The sequence below is a fragment of the Heloderma suspectum genome, chromosome 17 (assembly GCF_057233095.1).
Source record: "Heloderma suspectum isolate Gila_16-S chromosome 17, 16-S_ref, whole genome shotgun sequence".
NCBI lineage: Eukaryota > Metazoa > Chordata > Lepidosauria > Squamata > Helodermatidae > Heloderma > Heloderma suspectum.
Window position 1 is genome coordinate 21,154,474 of NC_139474.1, and position 26,118 is coordinate 21,180,591.

At 49.0% G+C, this 26,118-nt stretch overlaps 2 protein-coding genes across 2 annotated transcripts in view; one reads left to right on the forward strand and one right to left on the reverse strand.

Moving 5' to 3' along the window:
- LOC146334690 (uncharacterized) overlaps positions 1-23,512 on the reverse strand; it is a 29,410-nt gene extending 5,898 nt beyond the window's left edge. The window contains exons 1-7 of the mRNA XM_084823625.1: positions 23,276-23,512; positions 18,284-19,860; positions 8,198-8,340; positions 6,672-6,995; positions 3,382-3,699; positions 878-976; positions 733-782 (exon numbers count right to left, since the gene is read on the reverse strand). Of these exons, the coding sequence (XP_084679751.1) occupies positions 733-782; positions 878-976; positions 3,382-3,699; positions 6,672-6,995; positions 8,198-8,340; positions 18,284-18,375 (1,026 nt within the window). The 5' untranslated portion in view covers positions 18,376-19,860; positions 23,276-23,512. The remainder of the gene's footprint in view (positions 1-732; positions 783-877; positions 977-3,381; positions 3,700-6,671; positions 6,996-8,197; positions 8,341-18,283; positions 19,861-23,275) is intronic.
- On the forward strand, positions 8,355-16,010 carry LOC146334691 (uncharacterized). The gene is made up of 8 exons (XM_084824478.1): positions 8,355-8,360; positions 8,658-8,749; positions 8,949-9,043; positions 9,308-9,631; positions 11,173-11,490; positions 11,989-12,105; positions 14,244-14,290; positions 14,914-16,010. The coding sequence occupies exons 1-8, from the start codon at positions 8,355-8,357 to the stop codon at positions 15,010-15,012; spliced, it is 1,098 nt and encodes a 365-aa protein (XP_084680604.1). The 3' UTR covers positions 15,013-16,010.
- Positions 23,513-26,118: the final 2,606 nt, after the last annotated feature.

The following is a 26,118-nucleotide window of genomic DNA, read 5'->3' on the forward strand; positions in this document are numbered from 1 at the left end:
CCCACGATTCCGTGTCCTGCACTCTGGGATGATGGAGAAGAGATCCTGGCCTTCCTCTGTGGCAACCCTTCAACGAAGAGTGCTATCCTATCTCCCCTCAGTTTTCTCTTCTCCAGGCTAAACATGCCCTGTTCTCTCACAGAGCCCTGATCCAAATCAGTAGGATGTTCCACACCGGGGCCGTGCAGTGGCTTTTCCTTTACTATAAATGTGCCGGTTTAAACACGCTTTAAAAAAAAGAAGCAAAAATATCACAATATGTAATTTGTGTAATATGTAGTTTTGAATATATTGGAAGTCGTATATTACACATTGAAAAGGAGTTCTTAGCTCACTCTTGCAAGTTTGCCCAGAGAAATTATTATTTCAAGAATATGTCTCCTTTCCCACCTTCCCAACCATCGGTTGTAGCATATTAAAAGGCCCAGAAAGACAGAAATTAAGAGAACCTCTCTTACCTATACTGCCTGGTCACCTGGAGGCTGTTTCTCCTCACCACAAGTGACCAGGAGAGCGGGCATTTATAAGTCCACTCGCATGACATTGTCTACACATCCATTCATCAGCATGCTCTATAGTGCCATACCCTCTGTAGACCCAGCAGTGGTTAAACACCACTTCCTGACATCCAAACCCTGGATTGTTCAATGGTTTTGTTTTCTTCAAATCCCTTCAACAAAATGAGATGGAGCACATCTTTCTGAAATGTCATCATGCAAGCTGGCCACTTACCCCTGGGATCTCCCTCAGCGGTATGTGCTTTGCTGGCTTCTCTGTATACCCTGGCAAAGAAATCAAAATAAATAAAAAGGAGGAACGCTTGGCCACCTGTGAATAATGGCTGGGCCCGAGGCAACTCGCTTTGCCAACACCTCACCTCCAGCAAGACGCTTCCTGGACAGCAGGACCAACGGTGGGATCAGGAGGAGGAGGACGACAGAGGGCAGCCCCCAGTGTAATACGCGAGAACAGCCTCCTGTAAGCGGAGGGAGAAAGAGGCGCAGAGTCGCCACGGGGCCGTTTGAGGGCAGAGCTGAGGGCAAGCAGGTGAGGCTCGGCCCTCGACGCCCTCGCCACCCTCGGCTCTGAGGCCCAGCTGGTTGTCGTGGCCGAAAGCGCGGTCCGAGGGCCTCCTCCTCCGAGGAAGGCCGGGGACGGCGTGCGGGTGCCACCGCCTCCCGTCCAGACTCTTGCCTCCCGCTCACACACAGGCCCGACTCAGCCCCTCGCCCTGGTCTAATGGAGGGAAGAAGGATGCGTCGCCTCCGCCCATCGCCCACGGCTTCTTGGGCCGCCTGAGCTTCCTTGCAATATCGCCAGCTACCAGCAGTCCCGTCCTCAGGGCTCCAGGAGTATTGCCTCAGGAGGAACCCCCTGGGAGCTCTGTGCTTACAGACATCACGGAGCCAAGAAGTACAGAGTCAGCAGGGATCCCGAGGGGCCACCTCGGCCGAGCCCCATCCCGCAACAGTAGCATTCACCCCCCGACACTGGCCTTCGGTCAGGAACGGATCGGCCTCCCCCCTTGCAGTCGGCACCACGAGGAGCCAGAGCTCCAGGCTCATGCTGCTCTGTTTTGCGAGAGGCCGGCCGCTCCGCAGGGGCAGGTTCCAGGAGCCTCTCAGGCTGCCCCAGGCCCCGAAGCAGCTAACCTGCGATCTCCAGCGAGAGGAGGTGAAGCAGAGGCTAGTGAGGCTGGCGGGGATGGAGGGGGTCACGCTTGAGCCGCGGCCCTGTGGGGAAGCAGGGCTGCGGACGGTGAGGGGACGCGAGCAGCGCGTGATGAAGTTTCCACGAAATCTGGGGCTTGTGCGTCGCCAGCCAGGATATGCCCAGCCCAACTGGGTACTCGGGCACCTTGGCCAGATGAAGCCGAACCTGTTCTGCGTGCCCCGGGGAACCCGAGGGGACCGGAGTTGTAACCCGAGTGACTGCTCCAGACAAGAGGGGCCCCCTGCCAACGGTCTCCCCTTTCAACAGGCGGGAGCAGAGCAGAGGTGCTGCGTTGTCGAGCAAACTGTCAGGAATGGATCTGAGCATGTGGGGATGTCGAGCAGCTCGGATTCAGAATCGGAACAGCCAGAACAGGGGGAGGCCCCCTCCCTCGTGAGCTCAACATGGCGAGGCTTCCTTCCCAGGACCTTGACACGCGGGCGGCTCAGCCTGAACACTCCCTTTCCCCCACCACGAGAGCCCAGGCTTCGGGGGGGAGCGAGGGGCGTGACTTGAGGGGTGCCGGGGTCCGGCGCAGAGCGAAGCAGGAGGAGTCGGAGGCACAGCTCAGGCACGCAACCAGGTCGGCCACTTGCGGAAGCCCACGCGGGAGGACCCGCCCTGCGGGAGGGCACCCTGCCAAGCACCTCTGGCTGCGACGCTCATGCCAGACTGCCGGCACCTTCCCTAACTTCCACTCGGCTCCTCTAGCGATACTACAGATGGGTAGATTAGCCGTCTCATTGCGTTTGGGCGTCTCAGTCTGGGCGTTTCCGAGAACAGGCATGAGTAAAGAAGCTGACCGTTGACTAATAAAGCAGTGAGCCTGAAGCCTTGTCTCCAGGAGGGAGTGGACTGCGAAGGGGGAGGCAGAAGGAACGTGGCACAAGCTCCTCGTCCATAAAACTGGTCCTAGCCCCAGAATCCACCAAGGCCCTGACGCCTTCCTCCCTCAAGCACCTGCTGCGTTCTGTACCCAGCATAAGCTCCTCGTCCTTCGCTGCCACCGTGGCCTTGCCCCCCTGCGTCCCCGCCCTTGTCCCCTGGCATATGCCGCCCGATGGCCGTACGACCTCCAGGTCTACCAGCCACAGACATCTGATGGCCTCCTGCTCCCTTGAACCACTCCATGCTCGTTCTCCAGCTCTCTCACTTGCCTGGAACGTCTTCCCAGAACACCTATGAGTTTCCCCCTTTCCCCCAAGCCTACCGCTCCTGTAGCCCCCTGCTACAGGTCATTGGGGAGCTGCACTCTGTGCAGCTCTGGCTCAGCTAGGAGCGGGGACCCTCGAAACGTGTGTGATGCAAAATATGTGTACTAATAGCATAATGTCCTGAGATGGCTGCCTGGCTGCTGCAAAGGAGTCTGGCATACGGACAGAGGAGGGTGAGTGGGGCTTGGAGGAGGACCGAGAAAGGGTCAGAGGGCTCGCCTTGAGCTCTGGGAAATGCCTTTCGGGGGAGTCTCTCTGGAGATCTGGTGTGGGGCACCGGGGTTTGGTGGGGCGCTGGTGGGGTTACGCTGTCTGCCTCCACCTGGGCTCAGCCTGAAATACTCTCACATAAGTGCTACGCCCCAGGAACATCTCACCGCAGAGGGAAGTGGGGAGCTTGTAACACTACGTTCGTTGGGAGATGCACTGAAGGAGTTGTTGCATCCTCCTGTACCTGCATTCCTGGGGACTGCGTTTGTCGGCACCACAGCACTCGCGTTTCTCTCCTCCCGGTCTGCACAGGTATAGGACATCCCTTGGGCCCATCTCTCTGGAGGAATCAGCTTTAAACTCCAAATGTGGAAGGCTCCTTCCCCATCTGTCATGTCAATATCCTTCTGGCCCATAGATGTTTGTCCATCAACAGTCCAAGAGACAGAATTCTGAGTGGGATTTGCATTGAAGAAGATGCAGAGGAGGGGGATGCTGTCGGTAAGCTGAGCCCCCTCCAAGGGGGAAGGCGTGAGGATGGAAAGGCTTGGTCTAGAAGCTCCTGAAAGAGCATTGAGAAGGATCACCACAAATTCTCAATTACATTTTTATCCCGTCCCGTCTCATAGGCTCTGTCTAGGTAACAACGCTTCCAAACAACCTGAATGCTGAACCAAATACATAACCATCCAAATATTACCTGTTACAGACTAAAATCTAAAACCAGCCCATCTTTGCTCCCCAAACCCACCAAAAGCCAGGCCAGAGAAGAAGGTGAATTTCACACTGATTCCAGCATCCTAATTCTGCTTCTCCAGATGGGCTGTGGATGGGTTGGGGAGCCATATAAACACTATGTTCCTTAAATGGTTGACCCCTATGGAGTTCCCCTTCCCTTGCATTGTCAATCCTGCTGCTTCTAACTGACACAGTATACAATGTCCATCACTTGATTAGGTCAGTTGGCTGACTTTCTGGGATATTGCAATATTTAATATACCTCATCTTTCTTCTCAGCTGTTGGAGCAGAAATCGCATTTCATAAGTGGGTGATCTTGAAATACACCCACTGCATTTTGGGCTGCATTAAGAGAAGCATCGCTTCCAAATCCCGGGAAGTACTAGTTCCCCTCTACTCAACACTGGGTAGGCCTCATCTGGAGTACTGTGTCCAGTTCTGGGCACCACACTTTAAGAAGGATGCAGACAAACTGGAGAGGGTTCAGAGGAGGGCAACAAAGATGATCAGTGGACTGGAAACAAAGCCCTATGAGGAGAGACGGAAAGAACTGGGCATGTTTAGCCTTGAGAAGAGAAGACTGAGGGGAGATAGGATAGCACTCTTCAAGTCCTTGAAAGGTTGTCCCAGAGAGGAAGGCCAGGATCTCTTCTCGATCATCCCGGAGTGCAGGACACGGAAGAATGGGCTCAAGTTACAGGAAGCCGGATTCCAGCTGAACATCAGGAAAAACCTCCTGACTGTTAGAGCAATATGACAATGGAAGCCATTCCCTAGGGAGGCGGTCGGCTCTCCCACACTGGAGGCGTTCAAGACAAGGCTGGACAGCCACCTGTCAGGGATGCTCTGACTTGGATTCCTGCATTGAGCAGGGGGTTGGACTCGATGGCCTCATAGGCCCCTTCCAACCCTACTATTCTATGATTCTATGATACACAAAGACAGCAGGGAGGTTGTTATAACAGGTGATTTCAACTAGTCTTACATTTACTGGGTTGCATTCATGGTGTGACTAAAAAGAGACAAGGTTTGATGCGATCAATATCTGCCTTGGAATATGTGGGGCTGAACTGAGGCAGAGGTGACCCTGGACTTCCCGGTGAGGAGGCCCTGGAAGTGGTGTGAGATCTCACTGAAGGCAGGAACCAGAGTGCTATCAAAATGAACATATATGAGAAGCATAGTAAATAATATTTCATTTTAAAAGATGAAATTTCACAAATCTGGGGAAGGGGAGATTCAGTAATTGAAAGGGTGAATGAAAAGGGTCGAATCTTTTCAGGACATTCGGCAGTTAGTTAAAACCATGACAATAAAACCAGATAGAAGCATGGATCAGAATGCTGCAAAAAGGCTCTTGAGGATGCCAGTGTGGCTAACCAGCACAGTCAAAGAAGGTTTCTCTAAAAAGTGAAAGTCTTTCCAAACAAGGAGAACAAAAAGGAATACAGACTTGGACTAAATGAACTCGGGTTAGCTATAAAGCAAACACAGAGTGTGAGAGGCATACTGCTAAAAAAAAATTAAGACAATCAAAGCAATGTCTTTAAATACATCAGAAGCAGGAAACCAGGCAGGGAGACGGACAAAAAAACTGTGAAAGAACTATCTAAAGAAGTTGTACAGATTGCAGAGAATTATTTAATCAGTCTTCACTGAGGAAGGTGTTGGACAGATACCCATGTCTGAATTGGCTTTTTTAGGGGTGTTGTCTAAAGAACTAAGTCAAACAGAGTGAGGAGAGATTACATTCTAAGGGCTAAAGAACAGATTAAAAATAAACAAGTGACTGAAAACAGACAGAATAACCCAACAGATCCGGTAGAACTCAAGTGTGGTATTTCTGATCTTTAACAAACTTATGCAAGATTTCCTCTAATTTCACCTCCCATCCTGGAGAATAACAAAGATAGTCTTCTTATGTTAATTTTGCACAAAACATAAAAAAGGGCCGAAGAACTGGTTTTGTGCCTTAACCAAAACCTCTGTAACTGCTGGGAAATTTTCAGAAATACAGTTAGTGTTTCCTATGCAGTGAATTGCTATGTAGTCAGAGTCCACATTAACTTAAAGCTGAAACAATGGGGGGGGGGGGAATCCTTTGAGTCATGCAGCAATTTATATATATTTTTTCTCTCCAAAATAGGCATTCAGCTATGAACCCTGGGGGACTCCCTCTCTCCATATGTGCCCTCTTGTTCCTTACACAGGGGGAAATGTACCATTGCTCCAGGATCAGGGCCTTTTGCATGGTGGCTGCTAGTCACCACTGGAATACAAAACATCTCAGAAGAAACAGAGAAGTGTCTTGTTTGAAAAGGCCTCCGGAGGATCAGCTGGTTTTGTATAAGGGGGTGGTGGTGGGTTTTTTGATCCGTTTTTTCGTATTTGCATATCTGCATTTTATTGAATTAGTTTGTTGACTCTGATCTAAGGCTTATTGTGCCTGTATATAATGGGTGCTTGTGGATGAGGCTTTTATTCTGCAATCACCCTTCCTCACTGATGGAATTACACTGACTGTCCAGGCATACCCTTCTTCCACTTCTAACCCTCTTGTGTCTTCCCACCATTTCTTCCATCTTTTTTCTGTTTGGATAAAAAACATTTAGGAGGAAAATATGGAAAAGCTGCTTGATGCTTTTGGACTAGAAGCTCTCCATCTGGAAACACCCAATTTTTTTTTTTGTTCTGTTGTTTGGAACATGTTTAATTTCCTGGAGGAGGTTTGCAGTTGGGTGGATCTACATTAAAATCCATCACAACCATTTTTCAAAATCTGCTGGAACGCTCACCAGAGATGATCAGCCAAGTCCTGCTCGTGATTTTGAATTTCTGGTTGATGAATGCAGCACAGTAATACGCTCCAGAGTCCTTCCTTTGCACATTGTTGAGGATGAGATGGTGCCCTTTTCTTGAGTACTTTCCTTCTCCTTTTGACAATTGAGAACTCCACTCAATCTTGTGCAGGCTTTTGTCTTGGTTCTCCTTATACCAGGTCACCATTGATGCGTACAGTCCTTCTGGAAGGTTGCAGCTGATGTTTACATGGTCTCCAGGAGATACTATGATCTGTACCGACTTTTGCAATGTTTCCGAATTCCCCTGTGATGCAGCAGCTACAACAGAAAAGCAAAGGAACTCTTTGGCATTGTATGTATTTTTATTGTATTTTATAATAATGCAATTTTAAAGCACTGTAAGCCACCATGAAGAGTGCTCTAGAAGGACAGGATAGAAATTTCTATATGCATGAATAAATACATGGGAAAGATTCATGTAAAGCTGAACTGGCGGAAGCAACAATACAAGCTGTGGCATTATAAAATGATGTTAAACTATTGGTTTAAACTAACCTTTAGTGAGCCTGGTGCCCTCTTGGGATAGCCTTGGAGGAAATCAACAGTCATTCTTGGAAGAGGTTTTTCTTACCCTTAGTGGTAAAATTAGGCTTTTCTGAACAGCACACTAAGGGTTGGATCCAGACTTAATCATAGTCAGAGTAGTCCCTTTGAAATCAGTGGCACTTTAGCTAGTCTGATGGCGAAGTTAAATACCATTATTTCAGCATAACTAAATCTGGATCCAATCCAAAGAGTTTTGGGATGGAGCTTGCTAAGGCTCCATCCTAATTCCTGAGGAAGGGCCTGTGGGTGCCTCTCGCCGAGGCTTTTACCCTGCAGCCTCCCTGCCTCACTCTTGGAATTGGGGGGGGGGGTTCCAATGACCTTCCACTTGTAACCCTCCCATGTTTCTTCCAGCACTTCTTCCATCTTTTTTCTTACGAACAAATTTGTTAAGGAGGGAAAGACAGAACTGCTGCCCAGGGCCTTTTGAGTGGTAGCACTCCATCTCGAATATCCTATTTGTTGTATCTCTACAGCGGGATATCTGACCCTCTCTGATTCACTGTAATATGCTACTGAAATGAAATACAATATTTTTGGTTTTGTCCTTTAAAAAAAGCCAGTTTGAGGTTATGAAAATAAAGGTATTTCATATCTTTGATGAGAAAATGCTTTCATGCTTTCCAAGGCTCCCCTGAACATAATCATTTTATTCATCCGTCCGTCCAAATAACGCTACCCTACCTTTCCATGCAAATTCAAACTCAAGGCTGCTTAAAATGTGCAGCACAAATTTGGACACGTTTACGCAGTAGTAAGTCTCACTGTGTTCAATGGGGCTTACTTGCTTAGTGAGTCTGTTTAGGATCGAAGCCTTAAAAGCAGAACCAAGACCACTATCTACTCCATGAAATCTTATCTTACAACGATGTGAGATGGAACTGATAAACAGATCAGGTTTCAAAAATACTTACTGTGCAGAGAAAGTAGAATAATCCCAGCAAAATGGATGCGCGTCCCCTTGTCCTCCATTGCTTCTGAAGGAAACCTGCTGGCAAAAGGATCTCCTCTGCTCCCTTGTGCTGTAACGTCTCTCAGTTCCCTTCCCTGGCAATTCCTGCGGACGCAAAGATGGTGGTCGGTCGGGAGATGAAAGCCACCTCTGTCCTGCACACACAGAGCTGGGAGGACTGCTGGGAGCCTACTGGGAGCCTACTGGGTGTCTTTTCTCTTAAACCAGGCAAGCAGAGAGACTTTTAGCATCAGAGATTTTAAGGAATGAACTGGACGGAAGCATTCTGCCACCTGATGCAGAGGATCCAAATCCCCCCCAACCTCTACTAAGTAATAAGTTAATCGAAAGCTAACTGTTTGGCACCCCGGAATACTTGTTCCCCTCTGCCGCTGTGGTGCCACAAATCTTCCTAACACCAGGGCCAGCCTTTAATTGCACACAACACCAGCACATACAAGAGCAAATACGAGGAAAGGAGCAGAGATGCAAGACCTGTGCCAGGTGAAGCCAAGTGAGCCCTGCAGTCCTGTTTAGGAGTCTCAGAGAACCAAGGTCCAGTGGGAGTTCTGTGAAATGCAGGTGGTGGATCCCTCACTGCTGCCTCACTGACTTCTCTCACTGGCTCCCTCCCGCCCCACGCTGCGCCGCCCACGCGGAGGTCTTCCCTTACCAGAAACTGTCTGGCCCCACATTACATCCTCTCCTTGAAGCTGCACGTCAGACGTGGGTTCCTCTTGCTCCGGGGTGCTGCTGCTGCTGCTTTCAGCGATGCTGCTGGCCGCGGGCATCATTGTCGCCTCCACAGGTAACTGTTCTGCTTTCCCTGACTCTTTCCGTTGTGCATCTGGATGTGTTTGCTGGTTTCTGCTCTGCGACATCTTAAGAGAATGTGGCCAAATGTTTTGTGCATCCCTGTGTGTTCCACAGTACTAGTCTTTCGATCGCAGCCAGGCTGGCAACGCACAGGGGATCCCAAGCGACTCCCAAGTCTTTCTAGTGTCCTTTTGGTAGGAAGCAAAAGGCTGAAGAAGTCACAAGTGTAACAGTTCTTGCTGCGTTCTCTCCACAGTGTTGCAAGCTCAGTTGTTACAAAACCCGACGTGGCAGTTCCAGTTCGTGGATATCGGGGTCAAGACAGAGATCAGGTGCGATTCTGGAGAAAAAGTTGAAGATGGTGGATTGTCAGTCAGTTGGTACAAAAGAAGAGAGGGGGAAGTGCCTCTTTTGCTCAAGAGTTGCAACGATAACAACACTACAGGCAAATTCGTTTGTAAAACTAAAGGGCAAACTTGGATACTGGAAATCGCTGACGCCCAAGTGATTGATTCAGGGCAATATCTGTGTGCTAGGAGATCTTGTGACTTCCGTCTTGGGCCTTCACTGATCGTCGGGGGTAAGTGCACAGGGCTGAGCGCTGCAGTGAAAATGCTGAGTGGTGACTGCACATCACACGCCCGCAGGTCTGGAAGTATGAGCAGTCCGGGACGGGCTCTTTTCTCGTGACCTTCCCCTAAATGGTGCCCAACCTGACCTCCAGCCAGCCACTGGCATGGTGTGTGGAGGTGGCCTTCTGCCTGGCCAGCCCCAGGTAAATTCTGGGGCCGAGTCCCCCCCCCCCCAATCCTGAGGCTGACCTGGTTATGTGCAAGCACATGGAGAGCACATTGGAGCTGCGTGGGGAAAGTGAATGCAGGCGGCGTTCTGGAGGGTCCCTCTCCGACAAGCTCCGCACATAGCACATCACCGCAAGCAGTGCCTGCCGTGCCAGGAGGTGTCTGCCCTTTGAGAGACCCATAACTGAAAGAACGGCAAAGGAGAAAGACGCCGTTGATAGGATGGGACTTGCCCTCCTCTCTGGTTTGCCTGCCCCCTGGCTTCCCGGCCCTTTCCCAGCCACCGACGCTCGAGGGCACCTCCATTCCCTGCCTGCCTACTGGCCCTCGGCCCTGTGCGAGGGTTTCCCCTGTCCCCTTGGCCTCTCCCGCCTTCCACTCCAGGGCCCTTTGTCCTTCCTTCCCTGTGCCCCCACTTCTCGGGCTGCTCTGCCCCTTTCCTCCAGCCAGCCAGCCCCTGGGCTCCCTGTCGCTTGCTTCTCGCCCCTTCCCGTCCAGTCCCCAGAGGCAAGCGTCTGCACTACAGACCTGAGCCAGTTCCACCCTGTCATGTCTTCCCTCTGAACAACCTGGAGAAACTGAAGTTCTGGGAGGCCACTCAAGTTGTCTGTCAGAATTTAAATGCGCTCATGAACCCTTCACAGGACTACAGTTCTGCAGGGTTCCTTGAGGGAAACCCCAGGAGTGAATCTGGCACAACACTGGTTCTAGTGGAGACCTTTGATCTGGGAACTGCAATTCCACTTGGGTGGGCATGTTCCGTACTTCCCTTCTTGGGCTGGCGAGGCTCGTGCCAGGGCATGGCCGCAAAGCGGCTCAGAAATGGCAAAACTCAGCACAATGTGGCCAATGGATTCGCGTTTTCTACCTCCAAGGAAACTCATCACCTTGCTGGCTCAGAAGCAACTTTGCAGGTGCTACAGAACCCCGGTGCATTGCAGGCATCTGGTCTGCGGTGAATTTGGCCCATCTGCTGTGTCGTTTTCTGGTTCAGTCTGCCAGCGCCTGTTTAAGAGTTTCATTTGTCTTTTTATGTTGTAAGGATTCATTGTATTCGTTGATTGATTTTACATGGAAGCTGTCTTGGGGGTCCTTGTTAGGGCCAGAAGGCAGGATAAATAAATGAGCCACTGTAAGCATCCCACCTGTACCGAGAAAGCCCCTAGGAGACAGCCAAGCCCCCCACCCACCCCCTGCAGGAGCTACAGATCTCAGGGCGTGATGGGGAGGAGATTAGCACCAGGAGGAAATTCTGGAATATTGGTCTGAATAGATGGCTGGTCCTCCTGGGCAATGTGTCATCTGAGCCATTTCTCACCAGACAGTTACACCCCAAGCAGCCGGGTGATGCTTTTGCAGTCTCCTGCACACGATCCACCTTCCCAGCTGATGCAGAGCTGGCTACTCGCTTGCATGGTCCATGGAGTTTCCAACTTGGTCCAGGTGTCCTGGGATGTCCCTGGAGGTCTCCAGCAAGAGGGACAGACCCTTTTGGTGGAAAACAGCAGCAGCTCCTTGACTTTCCTCAGTCTCCTTCACGTCCCCGTGGAGTCCCGCAGGAGTGGCGAGACCTTCACCTGCAAAGTCCGGTTCAACGCTTCTGGCACCAGCATGAAGAAAAGTGGCAGATTCCCTTCCCGTGAGTGATTTCACCTGCCTTCATATACAATGCTTAAAGCCGTCCCAGCTCCTATCAGGTTTGTTATGAATTCGAAAAGCGCTCTGGCCAGAAGGCTTTTTTGCCTCTCCTCCGCTTGAGCAACAACCAGCCTTTGCACAAACGGGGCTGGGGAGGTTCAGCGGGGATTTTAGCCTCAGGTAAGGGAGCACTCCCCATGGCGCTCTCCTTGGCCTGGAGGGTGGGGAGTTCTGGCCTGTTTTTGGAGCGCCCAGTTCCTTGTGGGAGAGGTTCTGTTGAGACTTTTGTCACACACCAAAGCCGGTGTTGCAGATGAACAGCTTGTATGTGCCACCATAGTTCCATGCTCCATTCTGCCCCGCAAATGCTGAGCGCTCTGCCCTTTGCCGCCGTTTAAAAATGAAATGGGGAGCAAGATAGAAGGCTTGGTTGTCTTTCAACAGCAACAGTTCACGAGCCAGCAAATCTGTTGTCTTGTTTCCAACGCTTCCTCCACAGACCCTGAGCCGGAGACCTGCCCGCGCTACTCGGTGCCCCTGGCTGCTGTGGGCCTGCTGGCCCTGCTCCTGCTCTTCCTGGGCGTCCCTTGGAACCGACTCTGTGCTTCCAGGCCAGGTAACTCCGGGACTCGCATCCTAGGAATGCCTGCCGACAATAAAACCCATGGGTGGTATCCAAAGCTAGTCCTGTGTAGAGTAGCCTCATTGAAATGAATGAGACTTCTTGTATGTATTTCGATGCCTCCCAATAGCCGAAGCTCTCTGGACAGTTTGCTAAATTAAGTCCCTTTCATTTTAGTGGGTCTACTCTATGTAGGACTAATATTGGATACTATCCTAGAATCTCTTTATGCCCAGGGTAATCCTATGCAAGGATTATATTTCAGAACGGGACAGACGGTAGGCGCTCTCCACCGGAAGACTCCTGGCCCATTTCCAGGGGACCAGCAAGCGCTGGAATTTGTTCTGGCAAAGAACACTGAGCTACCTACAGCCTTATTCTGTCCCAGCAAAGCATTTTTCATATTCTTCCCAATGCCCCAGCACACAGTAGTTACACCTTCGGGGCATCCATTTTGGGTTCGTAAAGTCATCTCATGCCTTTAAGCAGCCTCCTCAGCCTGGCTTTGCCAACGTTCTCCCGTGGCTGCCACAAGATGGGCCTTTAGGGCCACGGAATGATCACTTTGCCACAATGGGGAGGGGCTGGAATTAAAACGGTGGTTCCACATGTCACTTAATATAGCACCAGAGTTGCCACAGCATTCCCGTGCTGCCAATCACCACCTCTCCTTATCATCATCATTTTCATTTTCATTTCTATACTGTGCAATAGCCAAAGCTCTCTGGGCAGTTGACAACAATTCACAAACATTAGCAACCACAATGTTACATGATACAGCATTACAATAAAGCATAGTATAAATTTTTTGACATCCCTGTGCTGCAGTCACCACCTCTCCTTCTTCTTATTATTTTCATTTCTATACTGTGCAGTAGCCAATGCTCTCTGGGCAGTTCACAACAATTCAGAAACAAACATTACAAGCCACAACATTACACGACACAACATTACAATAAATCGTTCTTCCCGCGCCTCTCCTGCCCTGCTGCAGGGGGGCTGAGCGGGAGAGGCGGCTGCGTGTACGACACAGAGGATGTGTCGTACACGCAGAACTGTTCTCCCCGCCCCGGAACACCCCCAGCCCCAACCCTTTTCAGCTGCTCTGCACTCCTGTTCTGAGCATGGAGGATAGGGCTTCTCCGCGTTGCCTCCGAGGCAGTGCTGATGTTGGGGGAGGTCGGTTTTCCGGGAAACGACCTTGCAGCATAGCCTATGGCTGTCTAGCCGCTGTCTAGTGGCCATAGATTGCTCCCGCCAACAGCTAAAAACTATTTCATAAGGAATTTCAGTACTAGACCTGTTCGAGACAGCTGGCATGAATGCCCCACCATAGGCCATTGCATGCCTGGGAACAGAGGGTGGTCTTCACCTGGCGCCAGGAGGGCCTCCATAGGGGGCTTGTTCCGTCGAATGTTTACTCAGCAGCAAGTGCTGCTCATCGCAGGTCCTGCTTCTTCTGGCTAATAGCCCAGTAATTAGTTATTACCTAGTTTCTCCAGTGACAGGACCTTTAATCCACAGAGTTTCAGAACTGGAAGGGACCATCTTGCAACTGCAGCATCCCCGGCACACAGGCCATCCTGCCTCTGCATACTGTTCTTGCCAGACCTCGAGTGGCTCTTTAAATCCATCATTTCCCTCCTAGTCACAGGCATTATAAGCTGTCCATTCAAGTGGTCTTTTCTTGTTCTCTGCCAGCCATAATTGACACTTTAATTAGTTATTTCCTGTCTGCCAACCCAGGCACTTCCATGGTTTTCCTCATCCTATATACACACAGACACACACACATTCAATTGTGCTTTATTGGGAAAACAATACAGAAGATATTGATTAGTTTACTTGCATTTATCACAGTAAAGAGATCATTTTTTAAAAAAATCTGAGGCCAAAGCTCTTGGGGAGAAAGCAGGAGAGAGTGGTACTGCGATTGCGTCCAAAGTTTTATAATTTTCCACAAGCAGTTTGGCAATGACATGATTTGGATTCTCCCAGTGAAATAACTGAGTGAAACAAAGTGCTGACGATTCCAGGAAAAATGCAAATGTAGCAGCAAACTACTGAAAGTAGAAGAGCCTCTCATTGGTTTCTTTTCTTCTTTTTCTCTTTACTCCTGTTTGATCCCTAAGCCTCCCAGCCCCAGGTCTCTGAACCTCCATCCTCAGATATACCACAGGTATTGGTCTTTTTTATTCGTTTCTTTGTTTCTTTAAGCTTCCCGGGGTCTTGGCGCCAATAGGAGCTTCCCCCCATTGAAAATGGCAGGCCCTAGAGATCACCCAAAAAGAGGATAAAAGCAGGGTGCCAATTTGCACATTTTTACTTTTAAATTACATTTCTTTACCACCCAATAGCTAAATAACGATTTCATAATTATAATAAGTAGTTACTGTAGTTTAAATAGAAATACTATACATCTCACCATAGTAGGGGAGGGTGTGCCTGGGAGACTGGTGGGCCTGCCCGTTAAGTCTGCTGTGGAGGTGCTAACGGGTGACGGGTCACAGTTTTGATGGTTCTTTATCTTTAAACTGGAATTGGACCCTCAGACCGAAGAGTGTAGACGCCTTCAAATGGAGGGCGGTCCTTTGGAAAAGAGCACATGGCCACTCTGGGAGGCAAGTGGGGAAGGGCCGGATTCCAAGCAGGACTGTGGCAGAGAAAAGCTCCCCATCCTCCTGTGCCTTGGCCCGGATCTGGCATGGGGGGGTGTTGCTATGTGCGTTTAAAGAACTGTGCTGGCCAGGGCCATCCTTCAGCTCCCCGACAACTAACTGCATTTCCCGCTCTGCCAAACAGGAAGGGCTCTGCTATGCCCAGCTGGATTTCCAGCGAGCCCTCGGGACAGGAACAAGAGGACGCACACGTCGCAAGGGAGACATGGGAAGGTTTCAGTGACAAGCTGATGGACAGGCAACGGCTAGGCAGCTGTTGGACGAAAGAGGCAGAGATCCAAACATTAGGCCAGCCACAGATAAGCTGTGGTCTTCAGGTAATATGCAGTGTCCCAGGCCTCAGTTTCCCCTGTGTAATGCTGGAGTAAACATGGGCTGTTGTGAAATTGAATGAAAAGGATGATGATCTTATAAATGAAAGATGAATACTACATCCGGCAATTTATTCTGTGTTCATTTATACCATACCATTTGGGCCTCATTGTGGCTTATGGTGGCAAACTTTGTGATCTGAATTAGACTGGTATGTGAAGGACTCCTTTAGTCCCTGATAACTCAGTTCCAGATTATTCGCAATGAGCTCACAATGTGGCTCATCGTGAATCCCACATCTTGGCTAGCTGGGCTCTTGCCACAGGACTGGGGCGGGGGGGATGCAGATGTGTTGAATCTGCAAGACTAGGATTGGACTGGCCCTCTCTCTCTATCTCTGTGATTGATTCAAATAACTTACATCCCACCTTCCCGCTTTCCAAAGTAGCTCCGAAGGCAGCTAAGAACATTCAGAGCACAACAGAACAATCAATAATTAAACAATTCAAAGCCAAAAGAAACTGAAGCAGCGTAGCAGGTTCTGCTTCAAATACCAACATGGGCAGGAAGGCCGCCTGAACAAAAGCACCTTTACCTGGCGGTAGAAGGGGGCCAAACAAAATTCCCATGGAAGAGTGTGTCACAACTGAAGGACAGCTCCAGACGGGGGCCTCTCTTGTGTCCCAGCTAACCTGGCATCCAGCCATTTGGGATGCAGAGAAGAGTCTCTCCATCAGATCGTAGGATGCAGGCAGGATGATATGGGAGCCCAATGGTCATTCCAGCAGGCTGCTGAAAGAATTCTTCATTCCCCCCCCCCTTCCTTCCCCATGCCTTTCCTTGTGTGTCATGTCTATTTAGATTGTAAGCCTGTGGGCAGGGACGGATTACATGTAAACTTTTCTGGGAGCCTTTTGGGGATAAAAATCCTTTAAATAAATATCAATAAATATGGAAGTGGTCTTTTAGCTTTCCTGGACCCAAACCATTTAGGGATTTATAGGTAATAATCAGCTCTTTGAATTGTGTCCAGAAACATTTTGGTCACTAGCGCAGACATTCTAAAATGAGCGTGATATGCTAACACAGCTACGTTCCCACAGACACCATTGTTGCTGCTGTTTGCTGGACCAACTGAGGCTTCCAAAAACATTTCATAGGCAGCCCAATGCAGAGCACAGAACAGTGGCCCAATCTTGATGTAACCAAGGCGCCTCTCTCCATGGCTGGTTCCAACTACCAGACCTGACCTAAGAGTTCTTATTGCACAAATAGTGAATTCTTCCCTCTAATAGCAAACTTGAGTGGTGAGCGTGCTGACAAGTTTGAAGTTAAAACTCAGAAAAAAGAGGGAGGTACCGGCTTGTTGGGGGCGGGGAGGGGGGAATTCCAAAGTTTGAAGAAGTAGAAACAACGGGGGAAAAAACCTTTAAGAGGCAAAACCACCTGACAAGACAGCCCAGTGGGAACCACAGTTGCAGAGTGTTGAGTGTCAGTTGGAAATGGGAAACTGGGGGTGGGAAATGGCATAACTGCTTAGCAGCTTACAGTATTCCAAATGGGAAATGGCTGGCTGGCTCAAACCCTGAACAGGCTCCCGCTAGGAGATCAGGACACACTGCAATATTTTGTTGCAGGACCCAACCCACCTGTTGCTATTATACTAGTTTAACCGACACGGCTTCCCATAAGAATACTGGGAATTGTAGTTTGTTGAGGGTGCTGAGAATTCTCCTTAGAACTGCAATTCCCAGGCTCCCCTGGGAGAAGGAATGGCTGCTGCCCTAGGTTAAGTCTGTAGTGTAGATATACCCGTAACTGAAAGCAGGAGGTGGTTCCATGACCTGCCTACGCATATCCAGGATTTGGACGGCTCTGACTGGTTGGCTTATTTCTCTAGAAGTCTAAATTCTGTGCCCTAAAATTCCACTTTTCCTGTTTTCATCCCTGGCATGAGGGTCTCCAGATGCAAAGGAAGGCAATGTCTTCACTCAGTTTCTTTATGTCTTGCAGAAAAGGGAATTCTGCCAGCTGCCATTCATCTTGGAGAAAAATTTGCATTACATGAAATCTACGGGGTGATTTTACCTGCCACTTGGACTATTGCAAGGTGCAAAGCAGTCCCCTGACAGAGAGAGTAAAAATGAGAGGCAGATGCAAACTGGAACAGTCATTTCCCTCCACATGCACGCAAACCCCAGCCCTGTCTTTGCAGCAGCGGGTGACCAATATTCTGACTGATCAATACAGAGGTGTTATCGCTCTTAAAGAGCACAAGTAAAACCAAAGTCCACGCGTTCCTTCCTCCAGGCACCCTTTCAGCACATTTCCAGCGGTGGCTGGTGGCTCCGATGTCAGTGGGCTGGTGAATCCGCTCCGGGTTTCAGTCAGAACGCCCAAGGAGCTATCCAAGGTGCTTCATACCTTGGATAGCGCCTTTAGAGTCCTGACTGGTTCTGGGGGAAACCCAGAGCAGATGCACCAGCCCACTGACATTGCAGCCACCAGTCTCCACCACACGTTTCAGAGGGTGAAAGGGCTGCAGCCCTGGTTGCCTTTCCCTAGGGCTGGAATCGAGCGTCACTGAGGTGTTTGAGCATTCGTGGTATCTGGCATTGAGCCACGTGTGGAACACCCCTCCCCTGTTAAAACATTAAAGGAACAGAATCCCATTTAGCCTCTCTCGCATTGTTCTCCAGCTGGTGGTCGTGACCCAAAACTGGGTTGTGCCCTATAGAAGGTGGACCACACCAGTGACACCACAACCATCTCTGGGAGAAAGAGGAAAGGAAGAGATGCACAAGCCACAGAGGGAGAAGGTGGGGGGAGAGAAGGTAGAAAGTATGGGGGGGCTGAAACAGATATTTCTTTAAATGTGTGTCCAGCAGGTGCATCTTTTTCTATCATTGTTTTTTTACTCTAGAGCACGTGCAGGAGCCCCAATTCAGATTGGGACCCTAGCATGGGGGACAGATCTGGATCAGGCCTCCTGCACTTACTCTAGAGTAAAATGGAAAAGAAGACATAGCAGCTAGACACACATTCAAAGCAATGTCTGTTTTGGCCCTGTGTGTGCGTGTGCGTCTACAAAGGCTACAACGGGTGACTGACATTGGGGTTGATAAATATGGAGATGTTATCATTCTTGCAGAGCAGAGCTGAGAAAGCAAAATCCGCCCCACCTTCCTCCGACGACATCCTTCACATGTTCTGGGGGAAAAAGGGGCTGTGGCTGGCGTGCTGCCTTTTGCTCGGGCTGGGATCTGAGCGTCATCGAGGTGTTTGGGCACCTGCAACAGAAGTGTCTGAGGTGTCCAACTGCGAGCTGGTTCTGCTACGCGTGTTGCTCTCCCTCAGACAGGATAGGGAAACCACACTGACACACAGAGAACTTTGGTCAAGATATTTATACCTTTCTGAACAACAGCGGAAAAACAACAGCGTCTTGTGCTGAGCAAACAGCAAAGGATAAATAACAGAAAAAACAAAGCCTGATTGTGGGGCACACCGTCTGCTCCCAAAACTTGCCCCCTTGTTCCCAACAAAGCCTTCGCTTACAGAAGATGGGGCAGCAAGTAAGGCTGCCAGCTTTTGTTCTGGGAGGGCTCCTGTGCCTCCGAGTGAGAAGCAGAGATCCTGCCTGGAGTGCTTGCAGCATCACTGTGTTTGGGCGCATTGTCACCTTCTGAATCTCTGCGTGTCCTGGAGCTGTTCCAGGCACAAGGGTCTTTGCCAGGGGAAGCACTGGCACCCAGCAGCAAGAGGCAAAGATGGTCTTAGCTAGGCTGGTGCAAAGGAGGACAGGAAGGCTGCTGTGCCGTTAAGTGTTCTGCGCACATGTCGGTAGCTGCAGCTTCAGTCGCCCCTAGCAATAAATGGCTTGCTCTCGCTACGGCCAGGTCGACGGTTCCGTGGCAGAATAGATTTTGCTTTGCATGGAAAAGATCACCCCCTTGTTAAGCTCTGGCGTCTCCAGCAAAAGGACATCGGAAGCGGCCTTCTACTGAGCCAGACCCTCTTTCCATTTAGCCCAGTACTGTCGACACTGACTGGCAGCCCCGTCTCGCCAGGGTTTCAGGCAGGATTCTTTCCTAGCCCTGCCTGGAGATGCCTTCCATAAACTGGTGCTCTCCAGATGTTTTGGACAACTCCCCTAAGCCCCCACCAGCATGGCCAAGAGTCAGGGATGATGAGAGTTGTGGTCCAAAACATCTGGAAGACAACAGGTCGAGGAAAGCTGGTTCATGCTAACTAACCGATTTGGCATCTGCAGACGTCCAAGTTCATAAGGACTACTTTCACACCAAAGCTTTTCCCTGGGCTTGCCTAGAGAAGCAAGGGATGGGCCACTGCTCAGGGGAGCCCCCACGCTGCTTGCAGACGGTCCCAGGTTCAATCCTTGGCATCTCCAGGTATGGCAAGGAAAGAATCCTGCCTGAAACCCCGGACAGCCGCTGCTGCCAGTCAGTGTCGACAGTGCTGGGCTAGGCGGACCCAGGGCCTGGCTCAGCAGGAGGCAGCCTCTGCATTTATTCTCCGTTTGTCTTTTTTTGCATATCAAGACAGGAAACAGGAAATAAGACTTCTAGCCTGCTGCTTGAGAACTGTGTTTAGGCCATGACGGCGCAGGACCTGTGTCTGAAACCAGACCTGTGAGGTGAACAGCAAAATCCTGCCCGAGTCAACTCTTTCTATTCTTTTGGCTTCTTTTTCCTTCTCCTCCTTCTCCTTCTCCCACCCATGGGCTCCGTTTGCTCACCTGAAACGAACAAGAAGATTTTCAGACGTTTGTGTGAGTTTGATCTCCGGCACTAGGGGCACAATCCTATGCATGCTCAGCAGGGAAAATTCCTACTCCTCCCTCCCTCCATCCCTGAGCCGTGCTGACGGGGGAAAGCTGCCAGCTGTAGGATTTTTTCTGTCTAATGATGCATAGGATTGCACCCTGGTATGTGTAAAATGTGCTGTTCTCAGAAGACACGCACACGCATTCGCTCCCTCTCTCTCTCTCTCTCTCTCTCTCACACACACACACACACACACACATTCTCTCTCACTCTCACTCTCTCTCTCACACTCTCTTTCTCTCTCTCTCTCTCTCTCACACACACACACACACACACAAAACACACACATACACCAATCTACCCCAGTTTAATGTAAAGTTAATCTCACAACAGACATTGCGATTGCTCGACTTCACTCTGGGTCTCGGGAATAGACGCCAAGGAGAACAGTCTAGCCTCTTCATGCATATTTATTGGCGCAAATAAATTCTAAACAATAAGGATAATCCTGTGAGGCTGGGTTGCCTCCCTCATCCTCTCTGGCACCCCAGGCTTCCTCCCTTCCTCAGTCTCACAGGAATGCTTTATCTGTTTGCACCCATTCGTCGTTTGCCTTGAAAACACAGCAGGGAATGTTTTAAAAAGCACTTGGGGAGAGATGCATCTTGGTGACCTTATGGGTGCCAACCGGTTGCTGCTGTCCACATCCGCCTACTGCTCCGAACCTGCAGAACCACACTGGCTGTCTCCCTGGGGGGCTTTGCCTCTGGGGGTGGGCGACTTGTGGCCCTTCCAACGCTTGAGCGTACAACTCCTGCCCTCCTTCACCACTGGCTATGCAGGATAGGGCTGCTGGCAGTAGGATGTTCAGGTTTTCTTGAATCTGTTCCAGCTGTGCTTTGTGGATTGCCAGGCGTCTTTCATTCCATTGTCCACTTGCTGACGGAACCCATCCCCCCCGAATTTCATTCTACTCGCACTAATTTGCATTTGCTCAAGTGCGCATGAGTTAATACGCATCTGCACAACTGCACGTTAGCACGTTTGTGCAAGTGCGCATTAGTGCTAATACGCACTCGCACAAATGTGCTAATGTGCAGATGTGCAGATGCATATTAATGCAAAACCTCTTCAATCTTTTTTTTAAAAACTGGTCTACATGTCCACAGAATCCGCATGACTCGGAAAAAGCCAGTTTGCTGTGGAATCCAGAGTTCGGATTCTTAGAAATCCAAACTCATCTGAATCTGTTGCAGATTCTCTGACATCCTAGATGGGAGTTGTAGGCCAAAACATCTGAAGGCCACAAGTTGCCCACCCCTGCTCTAGATCTTGACTCCAGAGAGAAAAAAAGGTATGTTTATATTGAAAGCATGTAGGGAGAGACGTGATGTCATCATCCTCCAGGGCCTCTCCATTATCGTGGAGTATCGTGGAGTATAACGCAACCATTATCGTGGGTATTTTCATGATGAGGAAAGTCTACTATTTTCTCTCTGTCCCACCACAGAAGCCTTGTGAAAATGCACAATTCCACTATCCCACAGTGACATCTAGTGGCTGTATAATGAAACATCCAGAACGTGCCAAGAAAGAACCCCCCCCCCCCCGAAAAACAGCCCATGTAAAGGAGCTGACCTTAATCCTGCAAAGAATCTGGAAGCAGAAGTCCCAGGAAAGGTGTGGAATTTTACCCTCATGTAGAGAAGCCCATTGTTGTCTGGACTTCCCAATAGAATTCTATGAAAGAGCTGGGCAGCTGCAAAATAAAAGCCTCATCTGAAAACACCCTAAACCTCCCTAAGGAGACTTAACCCACATTGTATTGTATTTATTTTTTATGATGACACAAAGCAAATTGGAGGGGACATGATTTTGACAGAGGGAAGCAATGGAAAGATTTCTCAGAGGCTGGGATCCAAACAGCAACATCCAGGGTTTAGGGCAAGGTCAGTGGGTTTGGGGTTTTTTTTAGCTCTGGACAGAAGGTGGTGTGTGTGTGTGTCTGTTTAGCTTTGAATATAAATTGTTTAGAAAATCTCCTTTCAAAAGGGAGTTCAGACGTTAGATGGGGCTTGGAGTCCTTGGGGCATACAATTCTTTGGCTCCTATCCATCACTTTATAAAGTGTCCTTCAGCTTATGGTGTGTTTATTTCATGTTGTTTTTTAGGCCTGGGCACCCCTCCTCTTTTTCCCAGCTGCAGACAGAAAGACCAAACAATGTTCTTCCTCAGGAATCTCCAAAATATCAGGATACTTCTGTCTCTAGCATTGTTACTCTTTGGCAGCTTTGCTCATTCTGATGTTTTGCATTTCCCTTCTGGATTTCTAATATCCCTCCTGATAATAAAGTGACGTAACTACCAGCTTCCGAAATCAGTTTTAAAAAGGCTTATCTGCACAAATCATTAGCCCTGCGTGTCTTTCAAGTCTCAAAATAAACTTTTGGGTTCTGCACCTCTTCAAGAGTAAGGACTTTTCGTAGGAGGGAGGCAGCTTGTATTCTTTTTGAGGAATGGCGACTAGAGACTGGTGCCATTGTCTTAATGCCCATTTGCTCACAAACATTCATGCTGAGCAGAGGTGAGGGGAAGTGTCCAGATGACAGGCAGTGCTGGTCTTAGTAGCCCGTCGCACCCCACCCCATGCATGCGCGCGCGTGCGTGAGCGCACAGCCACTGGCAGCCTCCCCCAAGCACAAAGCCACCTGCAAAACCTCCGACTTCTCTCCGCTTCACTGGCTCCATTTCAAACTGTGGAACTGTTTATCTCAGCCCGCATTCTGGGACATGAGAAGATAGCCAGAAAAAAGAAGTTGGACTAATCTCTAGTGCCCTGCGAAGTAGTGAGAAGTATTGGCCCAAACATCGCAGGAGGCCAGGCAACCGCCTAAGGTGCCAAGACTCCAGGTCCCCTTGGCCTCCGCAACGTACAGGCCTCAGAGAGGGCGCTACGGCCTTCACGTTGGGATGCGTCAACTGTCTTTTATTGTTAGTATCCATACTCCATAAATACAATTGTTACACATATTTTCCCCAATTTCCATAGCAAAGGGGAAACAGTCACGAGATATCTCTCAGCTTTGACACACTAAGCGTTTCATTCATTCATTTCATTTATTATATTTCTACACCGCCCCATAGCTGAAGCCCTCTGGGCGGTTCACAAAAATTGAAAACCATTAAAACACGTTATATAAAATATAAAACATAAAACAAACATTCACATAATGGCACAAAGCAAATAACACACACAACAACAACAACATATATCTAAAACACTTTAAAACAATCAGCCAGAGACTCAATATACGCTGCCGCATGCCTGAGAGAAGGTATTTCTCTCAGGAATTTGCCATTTTCCCTGCAATTCTGTATACTACTCACCTCTTAAATCAGGAGTGCAGAACGTCCGGCCCAGGAGTCAAATCCGGCCCTCCAAGGTTCTCCAGAAGGCCATGCCCCCTGTCCTAGGCCACACCCCTTTCCCCCAACAACCAATCATTCAGTGGCTTCCCAGCTCTCATGCAGATGTTTCCCACCCTATAAGGTTGTAATGGAATTTGGCCCTTAGGATAAAAGAGTTTCACCAGTCCTGTCTTAAATGAATCACCTCTCCCCACCCCACCCTTCCCTCCAAACTCTCCATTACTTTGAATATTCTGCATTTCAATTCCATCTATAAATTAAAGCACCGGCAATGTTGACACGCATGCAGCACCCCGCATACCTTTCCTTTTACGACGTGCAATAAACGTCCTATTGGGGAATAACTGCATCGCTGCAGCTTCCCTGGGTCACAGACGTGGTTTTATCTGCTCTTTCAATGCAAGATCATAAGACAGGGAGGGGCAATGCGTGTCCCTCCAGACGTCACAGGACTGCAGCTCCCATGATCCCTCACCACTGTTTTGCTAGCTGAGCATGACGGGAGTTGAAGTCCAACAGTTTGACTTGACTTGGATTCCTGCATTGAGTAGGGGGTTGGACTCGATCTTGTAGCCCCTTCTAACCCTACTATTCGATGATTCTATGACATCTGGAGGGTGCCAGAGCACGGGAGGCTGAGCTAGGAAATACCTGACAAGGGGACACGACCCCCCAGCCCAGCCCACGCTAAGGAAGATGTGACTGAGGTGTCGCAGGTGACGAGAAACAGCTGCTTGGAGGCAGAGATGGCGGGAGACGCAGAGAGCTGAGTCGGGACCCTGTAAGTATCTTAGGGTGCTGACTGTCTCTGGGAGTTCTGATGTGGGAATGGTGGACACTGGCTGTCTGTGAGGAAGCTGTGTGCCTCTGCCAATGCTCAACCCATCTGTAAATAAACTCAAACATTATGAATCACCCATAAGCCTCCACTCACTGACCAGCGACTGACTTCCAGTTTCCTCCACTCAGGAAGACTTTGTAGTGTGGAGCCAGGAGCTATAATGGAGCTGTTGCTTGCATGCAGCGTGCTTGTGTCTGTGTATAGATTACATACATACATTCATACATAAGAAGTGTGCACTGACCCCCCCATCCCACTTCAACTCAGATCCCGATTCAGCGTTTTGGAAAACATCCCACTTCTGCTCTGGCCGATTCGTAGTTGGACCATTTCAGCTCAGCACCAAAACTGAGTCAAGGTTTGGGAAAATGAATCTTTATGCTTCCTGTTGGCTACCATGGGAAATTAGAAAAAAAATGTAACTTTTTTTTCCTCTGGATGAGAACTGGATGGTAATTTCAGGCATAGTAGCCCCCTAGAAGGGGATTACACCTGCCCAATGTCAGAAAAATAGGTGCAGGGTTTATATTTTGATTTTCTTTTAAAGGGAACTGCCAATAACATTTTAATTCCTTGGAACAGTTGGATAAACAGTTGTGAACCGCCCAGAGAGCTTCGGCTATTGGGTGGTATAGAAATGAAATAAATAAAATAAAATAAATAAAAATGTCAGGATTCATTACTCTTTCAGAGAAGATCATGTCTGGCAATTTCAGAATGATAGCCACAAGAGTTTTTGTGCAAGGATGGCCTTGATATTTTGAGGTCTCCAAAAGAGGACATACTTATCTCCCTATTTTCTTTGTGGACCATTGTTCTGAAAATTTGAGTCCTACAGCTATTTAGGAGAAATTAAAGTGGAGGGGGAGAAAGAAGTTTGTGGAGGCTGATTGGATCCTTTGCTGTACTGAAGCTACTAAACTTCTGCAGAATCTAAAGCTTCCAGTTTGGGGCAGTAAAATCAGATGCTGTGTGAAATACCAGTATTTCACATGGAGCTCTTTCTTCCCTTCCTTCTCCCTCTTCAAAATTTCATTGCAGGCAAGCTCACAACAGTGGGCATGTAAGAGCAGAAAAGAAAAGTAGGGGGAGAGAGGTTTTTTGCACCTCAAAAAAACAACAACCCTACACCAGAGATTAGGGATAGTGACCTCCTAATGGTCACCTTAATCACCTTCTGATTAGGATCCCTAATCCCCTGGGTGGCTTGACAGTTTTTACTTTTTGTTTTAGACTTTGAGAAAAGGAAACTTTACGCATGGCTACCAATTAGGACAGCTCAAAAGATCTGGGGCACAGCTCAAAAAAGATCCAGGGCCTGTGCCCAGGTGGGCCATCTAATAACGATGTCCCTGCTATGCCATCTCTGGTAATGGAAGGCCGATTTATAATATTATGCAAAGACTCAACCATCGTAATTTGGGTGAAACTGAATCTCTTGAATACATGCTTGCTTATTCCAGTTTTTATAAGGGTGCAAAGGAATAGAATCACAGAATAGTAGAGTTGGAAGGGGCCTATAAGACCATCAAGTCCCAACCCCCTGCTCAATGCAGGAATCCAAGTCAGAGCATCCCTGTTGACTCCCTTAGTACAGACACTTTCCGGGAGCTCAGATGAACTGCCCGTTGCTTTTAGTCTTGATGGTGTCAACATGAATGTTACTTCCTATGCATGTTTAGACTGAAAATGTTCCTACAACTACCAGCGTACCCCAACTGGCATGGCTTCCACCCTTAGTCAGTAGCCAAACTCATAAACATGTTCTTAATATTAGACCTTTAATGCTTGATAATGAGAGTTGTTCCTGATGCTTGTATACGGTATAATGTTCTTGTATTATGGTTGGTTGACTAATAGTTCCTCATTGATTGACTGGTTTGTGTGTGTGTGTTTTAAAAAAAATCTCCAAAATTAAAAAAAACAGTGACATTAATGTAAAAGGGACAGGTATCAGGAA

Bases quoted from the DNA above. Each gene is read 5' to 3' on its own strand.
- LOC146334691 (XM_084824478.1), top strand. The intron at 11,491-11,988 runs GTGAGTGATTTC...CTTCCTCCACAG, and splicing joins AAGTGGCAGATTCCCTTCCC to ACCCTGAGCCGGAGACCTGC. The intron at 12,106-14,243 runs GTAACTCCGGGA...TTGATCCCTAAG, and splicing joins ACTCTGTGCTTCCAGGCCAG to CCTCCCAGCCCCAGGTCTCT.